This window comes from Oncorhynchus tshawytscha, unplaced genomic scaffold, assembly GCF_018296145.1.
Source record: "Oncorhynchus tshawytscha isolate Ot180627B unplaced genomic scaffold, Otsh_v2.0 Un_contig_4883_pilon_pilon, whole genome shotgun sequence".
In the NCBI taxonomy this organism is placed as follows: Eukaryota; Metazoa; Chordata; class Actinopteri; order Salmoniformes; family Salmonidae; genus Oncorhynchus; species Oncorhynchus tshawytscha.
This window is the reverse complement of record NW_024609513.1, coordinates 96,685-109,606: the sequence shown is the minus strand read 5'-3', so window position 1 is coordinate 109,606 and position 12,922 is coordinate 96,685. Positions and strand designations below refer to the sequence as shown.

The window sequence follows — 12,922 nt, the reverse complement described above, 5'->3', positions numbered from 1 at the left end:
TCATGTGGTTCCCTTCCTGCAGGCTCATCCTGACATGACCCTGCAGCATGACAATGCCACCAGCCATACTGCTCGTTCTGTGTGATTTCCTGTAAGACAGGAATGTCAGTGTTCTGCCATGGCCATCGAAGAGCCCGGATCTGAATCCCATTGAGCACGTCTGGGACCTGTTGGATTGGAGGGTGAGGGCTTGGGCCATTCCCCCCAGAAATATCTGGGAACTTGCAGGTGCATTGGTGGAAGAGTGGGGTAACATCTCACAGCAAGAACTGGCAAATCTGGTGCAGTCCATGAGGAGGAGATGCACTGCAGTACTTAATGCAGCTGGTGGCCACAGCAGATACTGACTGTTACTTTTGATTTTGACCTTTGTTCAGGGACACATTATTCCATTTCTGTTAGTCACATGTCTGGGGAACTTGTTCAGTTTATGTCTCAGTTGTTGAATCTTGTTATGTTCATACAAATATTTACACATGTTAAGTTTGCTGAAAATAAACGCAGTTGACAGTGAGAGGACCTTTTGTTGTTGTTGCTGAGTTCATGTACGGTATTTATATTTGTGTGTGTGTGTCTGTGTGTGTGTGTTACCTCTGTACATGATGCATCGTAGGGCTTCAGAAGCGTAGGTCTGGGGCAGGGCCAGACTGATGTAACGTAGTGGATAGGGGATGCACTCCACAGGCCAGATTATACCTGTAGGGAGAGGAGGAAAGAGACTGTCTTAGAGAAAGAGAGAGTGAGATGTGTGTGTGTGTGCTGTTCTTCTTTGTGAGGCTCATAAGACAGAGACATGTCCTAAACTGATCCGCTTTGGCAACATGGATTTTCTTCCAAGAAAGTGTTATTTTCAGAAAGAGTAATTGAACTGAACTGAATAGGATTTAATTCAACTTTATTGAATTGCCTCAGGACTACCTGGCATGATGACTCCTTGCTGTCCCCAGTCCACCTGGCCGTGCTGCTGCTCCAGTTTCAACTGTTCTGCCTGCGGCTATGGAATCCTGTTACCTGTCCCAGACCTATTATTTGACCATGCTGGTCATTTATGAACATTTGAACATCTTGGCCATGTTCTGTTATAATCTCCACCCGGCACAGCCAAAAGAGGGCTGGCCACCCCTCATAGCCTGGTTTCTCTTTAGGTTTCTTCCTAGGTTTTGGCCTTTCTAGGGAGTTTTTCCTAGCCACCGTGCTTCTAAACCTGCATTGCTTGCTGTTTGGGTTTTTAAGCTGGGTTTCTGTACAGCACTTTGAGATATCAGCTGATGTAGGAAGGGCTTTATAAATTGATTTGATTTGATATTGAGAGAACATGGAAGACACTATTGTAGTTTGGCACAGTTATGGAAATCAAACCCCCTAAAACGTACTACTGACTATTGAGGTAAAAGACAGTGTGTGTCTCTGTGTGCTAGCATGTGTATGTGCGTTCGTGTGTGAGTGTGTGACGTACCACTGACGATGAGGTTGAGGTAAAAGACAGTGTGTGTCTCTGTGTGCTAGCGTGTGTATGTGCGTTCGTGTGTGAGTGTGTGACGTACCACTGACGATGAGGTTGAGGTAAAAGACAGTGTGTGTCTCTGTGTGCTAGCGTGTGTATGTGCGTCCGTGTGTGAGTGTGTGACGTACCACTGACGATGAGGTTGAGGTAAAAGACAGTGTGTGTGTGTCTCTGTGTGCTAGCGTGTGTATGTGCGTCCGTGTGTGAGTGTGTGACGTACCACTGACGATGAGGTTGAGGTAAAAGACAGTGTGTGGGACGTACCACTGACGATGAGGTTGGGGTAGAAGATACCAAGGGCAGCTTGGGTGGCGTTCTGTTCGTCATCAATGGCGGATGAGATGACCAGACCAAAGGAAGTGCCTGTTATGCCCTGCAGCACGATCAGAGCTATAACCAACACCAGGTTCCCCTCATTAGGGATCTGGAGGGAAGGAGGGAGGCGGAGGAGGGGGAGAAAGAGGAAGAGAGAGGGGAAGGAAAGCGAGAGTTGGAGGAGGGGGAGAAGGACAGAGAGAGAGAGGACAGGGATTGGAGGAGGAGACAGTAAAAAGTGAGAAAGACAGAAAAGGAGGGATGGTAACAAGAGAGAGGAGGGTAAAAGAGCATGTCATGTTATTCAATGATATAGTGTCTGTTACATTGTCACAATACATAGACCTGTGTGTGTGTGTGTGTGTGTGTGTGTGTGTGTGTGTGTGTGTGTGTGTGTGTGTGTGTGTGTGTGTGTGTGTGGGTGTGTGTGTGTGTGTGTGTGTGTCTGTGTGTGTGTGTGTGTGTTACCTTAAAGACAAGCAGCATTAAGATCAGTAGTAGAATTATCTGGACACTGATGATAATCAGCTGGGAGATGAGATACGCCAGCACGGTCTCCATTGAACTCACACCTTGGGGAGGGGGGGAGGGAGAGGGAGAGGGAGAGAGAGAGAGAGAGAGAGAGAGGGGAGGGGAGGGAGAGGGAGAGGGAGAGGGGGAGGGAGAGAGGGAGAGGGAGTGAGAGAGAGAGAGGGAGAAGGAGAGGGAGAGGGAGAGAGAGAGTGAGGACACTGTGGCTAAATATTTGACCATGGTTACTGATCAAAACCTTAGAAAAACCTTGACAAAGTACAGGCTCAGTGAGCACAGCCTTGCATTGAGGGTAGACACAGGAAAACCTGGCTCCCTGTAGAGGACAGGCTGTGCAACCACTGCACCACAGCAGAACCTGAGACGGAGCTGCATTTCCTGACAAAATGTCAAAAATATAAACAATTAGAGAGTGTCATTTCCCCAAACTTAAAACCCTTATTCAAGGTTTCAAAGACCTCTCTGATGAGGATAGACTGCCCGTCCTGTTGGGGGAGGACGCAGAGAGCTCTGGGTTGGCAGCGCACTACATTGCTGCCTGCCATAAGATGAGGGACAGTGACTGACAGACCAATCAACCTGCACATGTCCTCTACTGTATGCTTATTGTTATTGTTGAATGTCTGGTTATTTTGACCCTTGGTTATTGTTGTTACTGTTGTCCCGTTGACAATTTTGATTCTCATTTTTATTTTCTATATTGTAAATATCCAAAATAAGCTTTGGCAATATGTACATTGTTACGTCATGCCAATAAAGCAAATTGAATTGAATTAAGAGAGAGGGAGAGAGCGAGAATGAGGAAGAGAGAAAGAGGAATAGAGAGAAAGAGAGAGAGTAAGGATAGAGAGAGAATAAGAAAGAGAGCAATAGAGAGAGAGAGCGAGAGAGAGAAGGAGGAATAGAGAGAAAGAGAGAGGAGTAAGAAGGAGAGAGAAAATAAGAGGGAGAGGTAGAGAGAGAGAGAGAGAGAGAGCGAAGAGAGAGAGGATAGGAAGAACATAGAGGAAAAGGGAGAAGCAATGTATTTATTTTTTCATAATGTGGGGCCCATGGTGATTTAGCTAAATAGTCAATTATTGGACTGACCCTATCAGCACTGAGCCTATCAGTACTGAGCCTATCTGCACTGAGCCTATCTGCACTGAGCCTTTCTGCACTGAGCCTTTCTGCACTGAGCCTATCTGCACTGAGCCTATCTGCACTGAGCCTTTCTGCACTGAGCCTTTCTGCACTGAGCCTTTCTGCACTGAGCCTTTCTGCACTGAGCCTTTCTGCACTGAGCCTTTCTGCACTGAGCCTTTCTGCACTGAGAGCCTTTCTGCACTGAGCCTTCTGCACTGAGCCTTTCTGCACTGAGCCTTTCTGCACTGAGCCTTTCTGCACTGAGCCTTTCTGCACTGAGCCTTTCTGCACTGAGCCTTCTGCACTGAGCCTTTCTGCACTGAGCCTTTCTGCACTGAGCCTTTCTGCACTGAGCCTTTCTGCACTGAGCCTATCTGCACTGAGCCTTTCTGCATTGAGCCTATCAGCACTGACCGTGCACACACTCACTAGACTATATATACACACTCACGCACACTACATTGACACTCCCACACAAAACCCCAAAACACTCACATACACTACATGCACACACACACACATTAGACACAACGCATACCGAAACACAAACACACATTCACATATAGTACCAGTCAAAAGTTTGTACACACCTATTCATTCAAGGTTCAAGGTTTAAATTTGTACTATTTTTACTCTATTTTTTTGAAGACATCAAAACTATGAAATAACACATGGAATCATGTAGTAACCAGAAAAGTGTTAAACAAATCAAAATATATTTTATATTTGAGATTCTTCAAAGTAGCCCTCCTCTGCCAAATACTCTACAGAAAATGACCATGGTGATGAATCAACTAGTTTTAGGCACTGTTATCATGTAGACACTTGGCTGTTGTCAGAATAATTAATGCTGTAGTCTTCTAAGCATTGTAGTCAACTGCAAGCCTCTATAGTGCACCATGGGCTCAGATCATCATCCGTGTACTGACCAGTATTGACCACTAGGGGGAGATGGTGGATCATTCTGATTAAAATCGAATCACATTTTATTTGTCACATGCACTGGTGTACACTATTGTGATATGCTAGTTTATGAGTCCTTCCCAACAATGTATGCAGAGTTAAAAAATAATAATACAAATAAAAAATAGAATGAAATATATTGAACAAAAAATATAAAAACAACGTGCTAAAAATGTATACGATTTTACTGAGTTACAGTTCATATAAGGAAATCAGTCAATTTAAATAAATTCATTAGGCCCTAATCTATGGATTTCACATCACTGGGCAGAGGCACAGCCATGGGTGGGCCTGGGAAGGCATGGGCCCACCCACTGGGAATCCAGGTCCAACCAATCGGAATGATTTCTCTCCCACTAAAGAGCTTTATTACAGACAGAAATACCCCTCAATTTCATCAGCAGGTGGCTGGTCTCAGACACAGGTGAAGAAGCAGAATGTGGAGGTTCTGGGTTGGCGTGGTTACACGTGGTCTACGGTTGTGAGGCCAGTTTGAAATTAACGTTAAATATTTTGGCAACAGCTCTGGTGGACATTCCTGCAGAACTTGAGACATCTGTGGCATTGTGATGTGTGACAAAACTGCACATTTGAGTGGCCTTTTATTGTCCCCAGCACAAGGTGCACCTGTGTCATGATCGTGCTGTTTAATCAGCTTCTTGATATGCCACACCTGTCAGGTGGATGAATTATCTTGGCAAAGGAGAAATGCTCACTAACAGGGACGTGAACAAATTTGTGCACAACATTTGAGAGCCATAAGTTTTTTGTGCGTATGGAACATTTCTGGGATCTTTTATTTCATGAAACATGTACATCTAGTATAATGATTAGCTTCATATACATAGTCTACAGCTGAACAGTATGTCAACAGTGTGTGAGTTAAGCTTCTGCTTCAGCAGCATAATGGCAAGGGCTGCATTGCAAATGCCCATAAGACTAATGCCATCATGCTATTGGCCAGTGGTTCCCAACTCCGGAGCTCGAGTACCCCCTCCCAACAGTACAGTTTTATTGTAACTGTGGACAAACACCTGATTCAACTTGTCAACTAATCATCAGGCCCTCTGAGTTGAATCAGGTTTGTTTGTCTGGGGCTACAACAATGTGTGCTGTTGTGGGAACTGGAGGACTGGAGTTGGGCTGTTGGGGGAACTGGAGGACTGGAGTTGGGGGAACTGGAGGACTGGAGTTGGGGGAACTGGAGGACTGGAGTTGGGGGAACTGGAGGACTGGAGTTGGGGGAACTGGAGGACTGGAGTTGGGGGAACTGGAGGACTGGAGTTGGGGGAACTGGAGGACTGGAGTTGGGAACCACTGCTGTAGGCCTGTGGCTGCATTGGTGCTGCATGCCATTATAGGCTGCAAAATGGGTTCACATGGCCGATATCCTGAAAATATAGTGACAATCAAATAAAACTAATTGGAGAGGTAAATGTTCATTTGAGAATAGAACACAGAAACAGACAAATTAGAGACAGATTCCCCTCTTTATTGCAGGATTGTGATCTGTGATTAATCAACATCAACACTAGTTCATCTTGAATAATAGTTACATTAACACTTAACTGCACAAATCAACACTGTCAAAGTGTAGCTAACTCCTAGGTAAAAGGTTAGACATTTTACCACGTATGCCGTTATTACTAAAACAATTTCGGGTGAACAAAAAAATGTCAATACCAGAGGTATCCAACATCACTCCACTGATCTACTGGGGGAACAGACTTCTGTTCCAGTCCAGCATTATCACGCCTGATTATTAACTCATTAGGTTTGATACATTGAATCAGGTGTGTTAGTGCAGGGCTGGAAAACCCAGTACGGTTGGCCTGCTCCAGTTGTAATGTGTTTATACATTGTGTTACTTTTAAACTGTATTTTTCTTCACAAAAATGTACTAATATATATAATCCATGGTATATTCTCTTGGGACATTAATTGGGACCTCTTCATCTGCAGACAGGGTTTCACGGCACTCTGTATCTGAGGACAGACATCGAAAAGAAACAGGCTGCATTATACTCAAGTTAGACAGCCCTGAATATTATGTTGCTCTATCTCTCTGTCCTCAGGATCTCACTAGGGACTGGAACTAGAGAATAGTTTCATAATGTCCTCCCACAAAGGTACCTGCCCTATCTAGAGTAGCCTGCTCTCTGTCCTCAGTATCTCACTAGGGACTGGAACTAGAGAATAGTTTCATAATGTCCTCCCACAAAGGTACCTGCCCTATCTAGAGTAGCCTGCTCTCTGTCCTCAGTATCTCACTAGGGACTGGAACTAGAGAATAGTTTCATAATGTCCTCCCACAAAGGTACCTGCCCTATCTAGAGTAGCCTGCTCTCTGTCCTCTGACAGCTGGGACTGCGAGCTAATACTTTCACCCTCTTCCATGGCTGTTAGCTAGCTACAAATGCATTTGGAGTTACAACGATAAAAACATCAAGATAACTAACTAGCTAATATGAAGCTAGCAAACTGGCGATAGTTAATTCACCTAGCTAGCTACAGTATACAGTATGTAAAGTTTGTTAACAAGCGAACATTACGTTAGCAGCTAATTTGAGTTAGCCTGCACACTAGGTTTCTGTAGCAAGCTAGCTAATAATACATTGTTTTTTGATCACTTTCAACATATATTTACTTACTTGAATAGGTTCCCCCACTGACTCCGTTTCCTGGGTAATGGGAAATAATGGGAAATCTTCCCGAAGTTTCCGGTGGCAACAAAACGCAGCCAGCCATGTGGATGATTGGAGGACTTCATCAGACTTGAGTTTGGTCTTCCAACATGGGGGTTGCTAGGTGATTTGTGACGTCCTTGCAAGCCCTCTATAGGTGCTGTTCGGGACGCTCGCCCAGGTCAAAATGTAAGCACTAAATAGGGAATGGGGTACCATTTTGTTACCCGCTCTGTGAACTTTGACCTCTCACCTGAGACCCAGCACCTTTCCATTAGCCCCTCCTTCCTCTCTATCACAAAGGACAGAGCCGTCAAGCCCACTGCCAGGTAGAAAGTGATGCTGTGTAGAGAGAAAAGGCGTGCGGGAGAGAGAGAAGAAGGGAAGGGAGAGAATGAGGGGAAGCGAGAAGGAGGGAGGAGGTAGAATGAGGGAGAAGGGAGGGATAGAGTATGAGGGGGAGAGAGAAGGAGAGAGGGTAGAATGAGGGAGAAGGGGGAGAGAGAAGGAGGGAGGGGGTAGAAGGAAGGGAGAGAGAGAAGGAGAGAGGGGTTAGTTATGAGGGAGAAGGGGGGAGGTGGTAGAATAAGGGAATGAGAGAAGGGGAAAAAGAGGATAAATTGAGGAAGTTATATGGAGTAGAGAGAGACAGGAGTGAGAGAGAGAGAGAGTGAGAGAGACAGGAGAGAGAGAGAGAGAGACAGGAGAGAGAGACAGAAAGAGAGAGAGACAGGAGAGAGATAGAGAGGGAGAAATAGAGAGAGCGACAGGGAGAGAGAGACAGGAGAGAGAGAAAGACAGGAGAGAGAGATACAGGGAGAGAGAGACAGAAAGAGAGAGAGAGAGAAAGAGAGAGCGACAGGGAGAGATTAAGAGGAGGGAAACCGTAAGACATACAGTATTTTAACAGATTATCATATTTGTCTCAGTAAAGCTGACTAGGTTCAGACGTGGACTGAATCTCTACCTCAGAACAGCTCCTGGCGTCACAAACGTGGTGAAGTCTGAGTTCATGCTGCCATAGATGGGCTCCTCAAACTGGAAAGAGAAACGGGACAAAGAGAAATAGCGAGCAAAAGGTGTTAAAAAATGAGAAATGTGCCACAAGAATAGTAAGTGTAACATTTCCCCCCCAGTGCACAGTACATCTGTGTATTCATCAGGAATGGATCAAACATTTGTATACATTCAACAACACGGGTTACATTGTGGTCTTGGGAAGACAACAGCTTGTCTCTATCAGACACTAGCAAGGCTAGTAGATGTGGATGGCAGAATACTATCAACACAGGGCCTGCTTCCCAAATGACACCCTATTCCCTACATAGGACACTACTTTTGACCACGGCCCTATGGACCATTTGGGACGTAACCAGGGTTTTAAGGGGATTGTCATACCTTGACAGGAAGAGAGAGCAGGTAAGACCTGCTACTCATCTTATACTGGATAAAACCCTGAGGAGGGAACAGAGAGGCAGAAGCCATATGAATAATAACACTAACACTCTCAAAAATCAAATAACTCTTCCAAAACAGTATCATTCGTCACCTAATGACAAGACAAAGAAAAGGGAACTCTGGTGTACCTCAAAGGCATCTTTAATTTTTTTCTGAAGCATTAAGGCGATTTGTCGATCTGGAGAAAATACATTAAAAGGTTAAAACAAAGTCACCATAAGTTTGACTAACATCAAAAAATGTTTGATCTATTTCAATGATTTGAACGTTTACAGTATTTGGAATAAAACTAATCAATCATTTACTTTGAAAAGCATTCAAAATCCATTTCCATTACTTGGGAGATGAGCCATCATTCAGAAGACCCCCACAGTATTGTAAAACAGTTACACTAACACCTAGAGGTCAATTTCACAGCCAAACTATCTATGCTATTCTATTGGCATTCTATTATATTCTAAAAGTGTTCTATTCTATTCAGAACTATTCTATTCTAACAGTGTTCTATTCTATTCTATCGGCATTCTATTCTAATCTAACAGTGTTCTATTCTATTCAGATCTATTCTATTCTAACAGTGTTCTATTCTATTCAGATCTATTCTATTCTAACAGTGTTCTATTCTATTCAGATCTATTCTATTCTATCGGCATTCTATTCTAACAGTGTTCTATTTTATTCAGATCTATTCTATTCTATTCAGATCAACTACATTCGATCAGTATTCTATTCTATTCCAACAGTGTTCTATTCTATGCAGATCTATTCTATTGGCATTGTATTCTATTCTAACAGTGTTCTATTCTATTCAGATCTATTCTATCGGCATTCTATTCTATTCTAACAGTGTTCTATTCAGATCTATTCTATCAGTATTCTATTCTATTCTAACAGTTTTCTATTCTATTCAGATCTATTCTATTCTAACAGTGTTCAATTCTATTCAGATCTATTCTATTGGCATTCTATTGTATTCTAACAGTGTTCTGTTCTATTCAGATCTACTGTATTCTATCGGCATTCTATTCTATTCTAACAGTGTTCCATTCTATTCAGATCTATTCTATTCTAACAGTGGTCTATTCTATTCAGATCTACTGTATTCTATCGGCATTATATTCTAACAGTGTTCCATTCTATTCAGAGATATTCTATCAGTATTCTATTCTAACAGTGTTCTATTCTATTCAGATCTATTCTATTCTAACAGTGTTCTATTCTATTCAGATCTATTTTATTCTATTCTAACAGTGTTCTATTCTATTCAGATCTATTCTATTCTATTGGCATTCTTTTCTAACAGTGCTCTATTCTATTCAGATATATTCTATTCTAACAGTATTCTATTCAGATCTATTCTATTCTAACAGTTTTCTATTCTATTCAGATCTATTCTATGGCATTCTATTCTCACAGTGTTCTATTCTATTCAGATCTATTCTATGCCATTCTATTCTAACAGTGTTCTATTCTATTCAGATCTATTCTATCGGCATTAAATTCTAACAGTGTTCTATTCTATTCAGATCTATTCTATTCTAGCAGTATTGTATTCTACTCTATTTGAAGGTACATTCTGGAACACTGTCACATGCCAACAGACTGCGGAGTGAAAGCTTACTGGTCAGGTCCAACCAGACGTGCACCGACCCTCCATCCACCACCTCCTTAGAGACCTGCCGCTGGATCATCCTGTATAATACAACACACACCACAGAACAGACATGATACTGTGTGTGTGCATGCAGTAAGCTGCCTGGTCGGCCCAGGTGTGTGTGACCCTGATCGACAGGCAAGACCAGACTTTCCACTTCACGGCTGATCACACACACACACACGCACACACGCGCACACACACGCACACACACACACACACACACGAAGAGGTATCCATTGCAGATACACACTGTCACAGACAGACATACTGGTGACTGGTGTACCCTTCCTCACCACAGAGTCATCATCACGTTAGATGCCTTGTTGACATCACTGTGTGTGTGTCTGTCCGTGTGTGTCTGTCTGTCTATCTGTCTGTGTGTGGGTGTGTGTAAGACAGTGGAATGCTTTGTCACATTGGCAACTGGAAGGTGCACAGGTTTCCATTACGCTGTAGGGAAAATTCTTGACACTGGTGGCCTTAAAGTTCAACAGCATTGCAAGTCATGGACAGTGATTTCACTGGCTTTGGCAATGTTAACACATGTTTCCCATGCCAATAAAGCCCTTGAATTGAATTGATTTAAGAGAAGAGATATAAGAGGCAAGAAGAGAGTAGAGTAGAGTAGAGTAGAGTAGAGTAGAGTAGAGTAGAGTAGAGTAGAGTAGAGTAGAGTAGAGTAGAGTAGAGGAGAGAGAGAGGAGAGGAGGAGAACAGGATAAACAGAAGAACAGAACAGAAGAGAACAGAGGAGAAGAGAAGAGAGAGGAGAGGAGAGGAGAGGAGAGGAGAGGAGAGGAGAGGAGAGGAGAGAGAGAGAGGAGAGGAGAGGAGAGGAGAGGAGAGGAGAGAGGAGAGGAGAATAACAGAACAGAACAGAACAGAACAGAAGAGAAGAGAAGTGAAGAGAAGAGAGAAGAACAGAAGAGAAGAGAAGAGAGAGAGAGAGAAGAGAGGAGAGGAGAGGAGAGGAGAGGAGAGGAGAGGAGAGAGAATAACAGAACAGAACAGAACCGAACAGAACAGAAGAGAAGAGAGGAGAGGAGAGGAGAGGAGAATAACAGAACAGAACAGAACAGAAGAGAAGTGAAGAGAAGAACAGAAGAGAAGACAGGAGAAGAGAAGAGAAGAGAAGAGAAGAGAGGAGGAGAGAGAACAGAAGAACAAGGGAAGAAGATGAGACTAGAGACAGGTCCAGAGGTAGGTCTCACCTCTTGGTCAGGTAGCTGGTAAAATTATTTCCAAACCCGATGACGGCCCAGTACTCTCCATTATAGGCCCCTGCAAAAGCCTCAGCATGGGACAGGTTCACCTAGGGCAGGGAGGGACAGGGGACACCATCAGTGACTATAGCTAGGTCTTAAATTATACCCTATTTCTCCATCTAGTGGACGAAATCTGACCAGGAGGACAGTGTTACACGCTATTCCTCCATCTAGTGGACTAAGTCTGACCAGCAGGACAGTGTGAGAGATAGAAAAGCGATTGGTCTAGTACCTGTTGCACGCTGGAGTTGTCCAGGAAGGAGAGCAGGGATTGGCTGAAGGAACTGGAGGAGGTCTCATTGTTGACCACAGCCACCTGTATTCCTTTGGGGTCTCCTCCGATACACAGACACATCAGAGAGATCTGCATGACTGGCAGAAGGAACTGGAAAAACAGGGACCTGGACAGATACAATGCAATCAGACTGGGGTTGCAGAATTCTGTCAACTTTCCCAGAATTCCCAGGTATTCCAGACATTTTGGTTGGAAGATTTAAGGGATCATCATCATCATTATCATGTCTGCCTTCCTCCAGCTCACTCTACTCCTTTAATTCATCCTTATCCTCCTCACCCTGGCATTCTCTTCATCCGCACCGTGGTCTTGATAATCAGAGCTGCGATGTTCCTCCACTTTGGCATCACATGCCTGACTCGTACCTTCCAGTCCGCTACACACACACACACACACACACACACACACACACACACACACACACGTTTGTTTTACTATCCTTGTGGGGACCAAACAATTGATTCCCATTCAAAATCTTATTTTTCCTAACCCTAACACTTAACCTAACCCTTACCTTAACCCCTAACCTAACCCTAACTCCTAACCCTAACTGCTAACCCTAATTGTAACCCTAAACCCCTAAGCCTAAAATGTCCCCACTTGTCTGAATTGTCCTTGTTTTACTATGCTTGTGAGGACTTCTGGTCCCGACAAAGATAGTAAAACCCAACCCAACACACACACACAGTATTAAATATCTTAGGATATTCAATTCAAGACAACTTTGCAACCCTACATTTACCTGAGTATATACAGTGTAGTGTCCATACAACCCTACATTTACCTGAGTATATACAGTGTAGTGTCCATACAACCCTACATTTACCTGAGTATATACAGTGTAGTGTCCATACAACCCTACATTTACCTGAGTATTTGGGCAGCTCTTCAACTGGTCCCGGCCCAACTCCCAGCATTGGTAGACTCTCGCCCCGGCCGCTTTCGAGTGATTGGCCGCTCTCTAGTACCCCACCCTGAGGGTAGGTGCTGTGTTTGGAGCCCACCTGGTCTGAGGTCTCACACAGCTGCAGGAAGGCTTTCTCCAGGGTCTGCAGTGTGTGGATGGGGCAGTAGAGGAGATAGACAACACAGTCAATTGAACACACAGATAACACAGTCAAGGGT

General features: G+C 43.9%; 1 protein-coding gene across 2 annotated transcripts in view; it reads right to left on the bottom strand.

Annotated features, from left to right (window-relative positions):
- Positions 1-12,922, bottom strand: part of LOC112253571 (ABC transporter G family member 23-like) — a 59,967-nt gene that overhangs the window by 3,418 nt on the left and 43,627 nt on the right. Inside the window, exons 8-19 of one of the 2 annotated variants that reach the window (XM_042315634.1) lie at positions 12,666-12,846; positions 12,077-12,173; positions 11,735-11,903; positions 11,449-11,549; positions 10,202-10,272; positions 8,709-8,758; positions 8,521-8,577; positions 8,090-8,160; positions 7,376-7,464; positions 2,288-2,391; positions 1,769-1,928; positions 592-696 (exon numbers count right to left, since the gene is read on the bottom strand). In XM_042315634.1, coding sequence (XP_042171568.1) covers positions 592-696; positions 1,769-1,928; positions 2,288-2,391; positions 7,376-7,464; positions 8,090-8,160; positions 8,521-8,577; positions 8,709-8,758; positions 10,202-10,272; positions 11,449-11,549; positions 11,735-11,903; positions 12,077-12,173; positions 12,666-12,846 — 1,255 coding nt within the window. Of the gene's footprint in view, positions 1-591; positions 697-1,768; positions 1,929-2,287; positions 2,392-5,909; positions 6,425-7,375; positions 7,465-8,089; positions 8,161-8,520; positions 8,578-8,708; positions 8,759-10,201; positions 10,273-11,448; positions 11,550-11,734; positions 11,904-12,076; positions 12,174-12,665; positions 12,847-12,922 lie in introns of those variants that run through there. The other variant, XM_042315635.1, reaches the window with a different exon arrangement.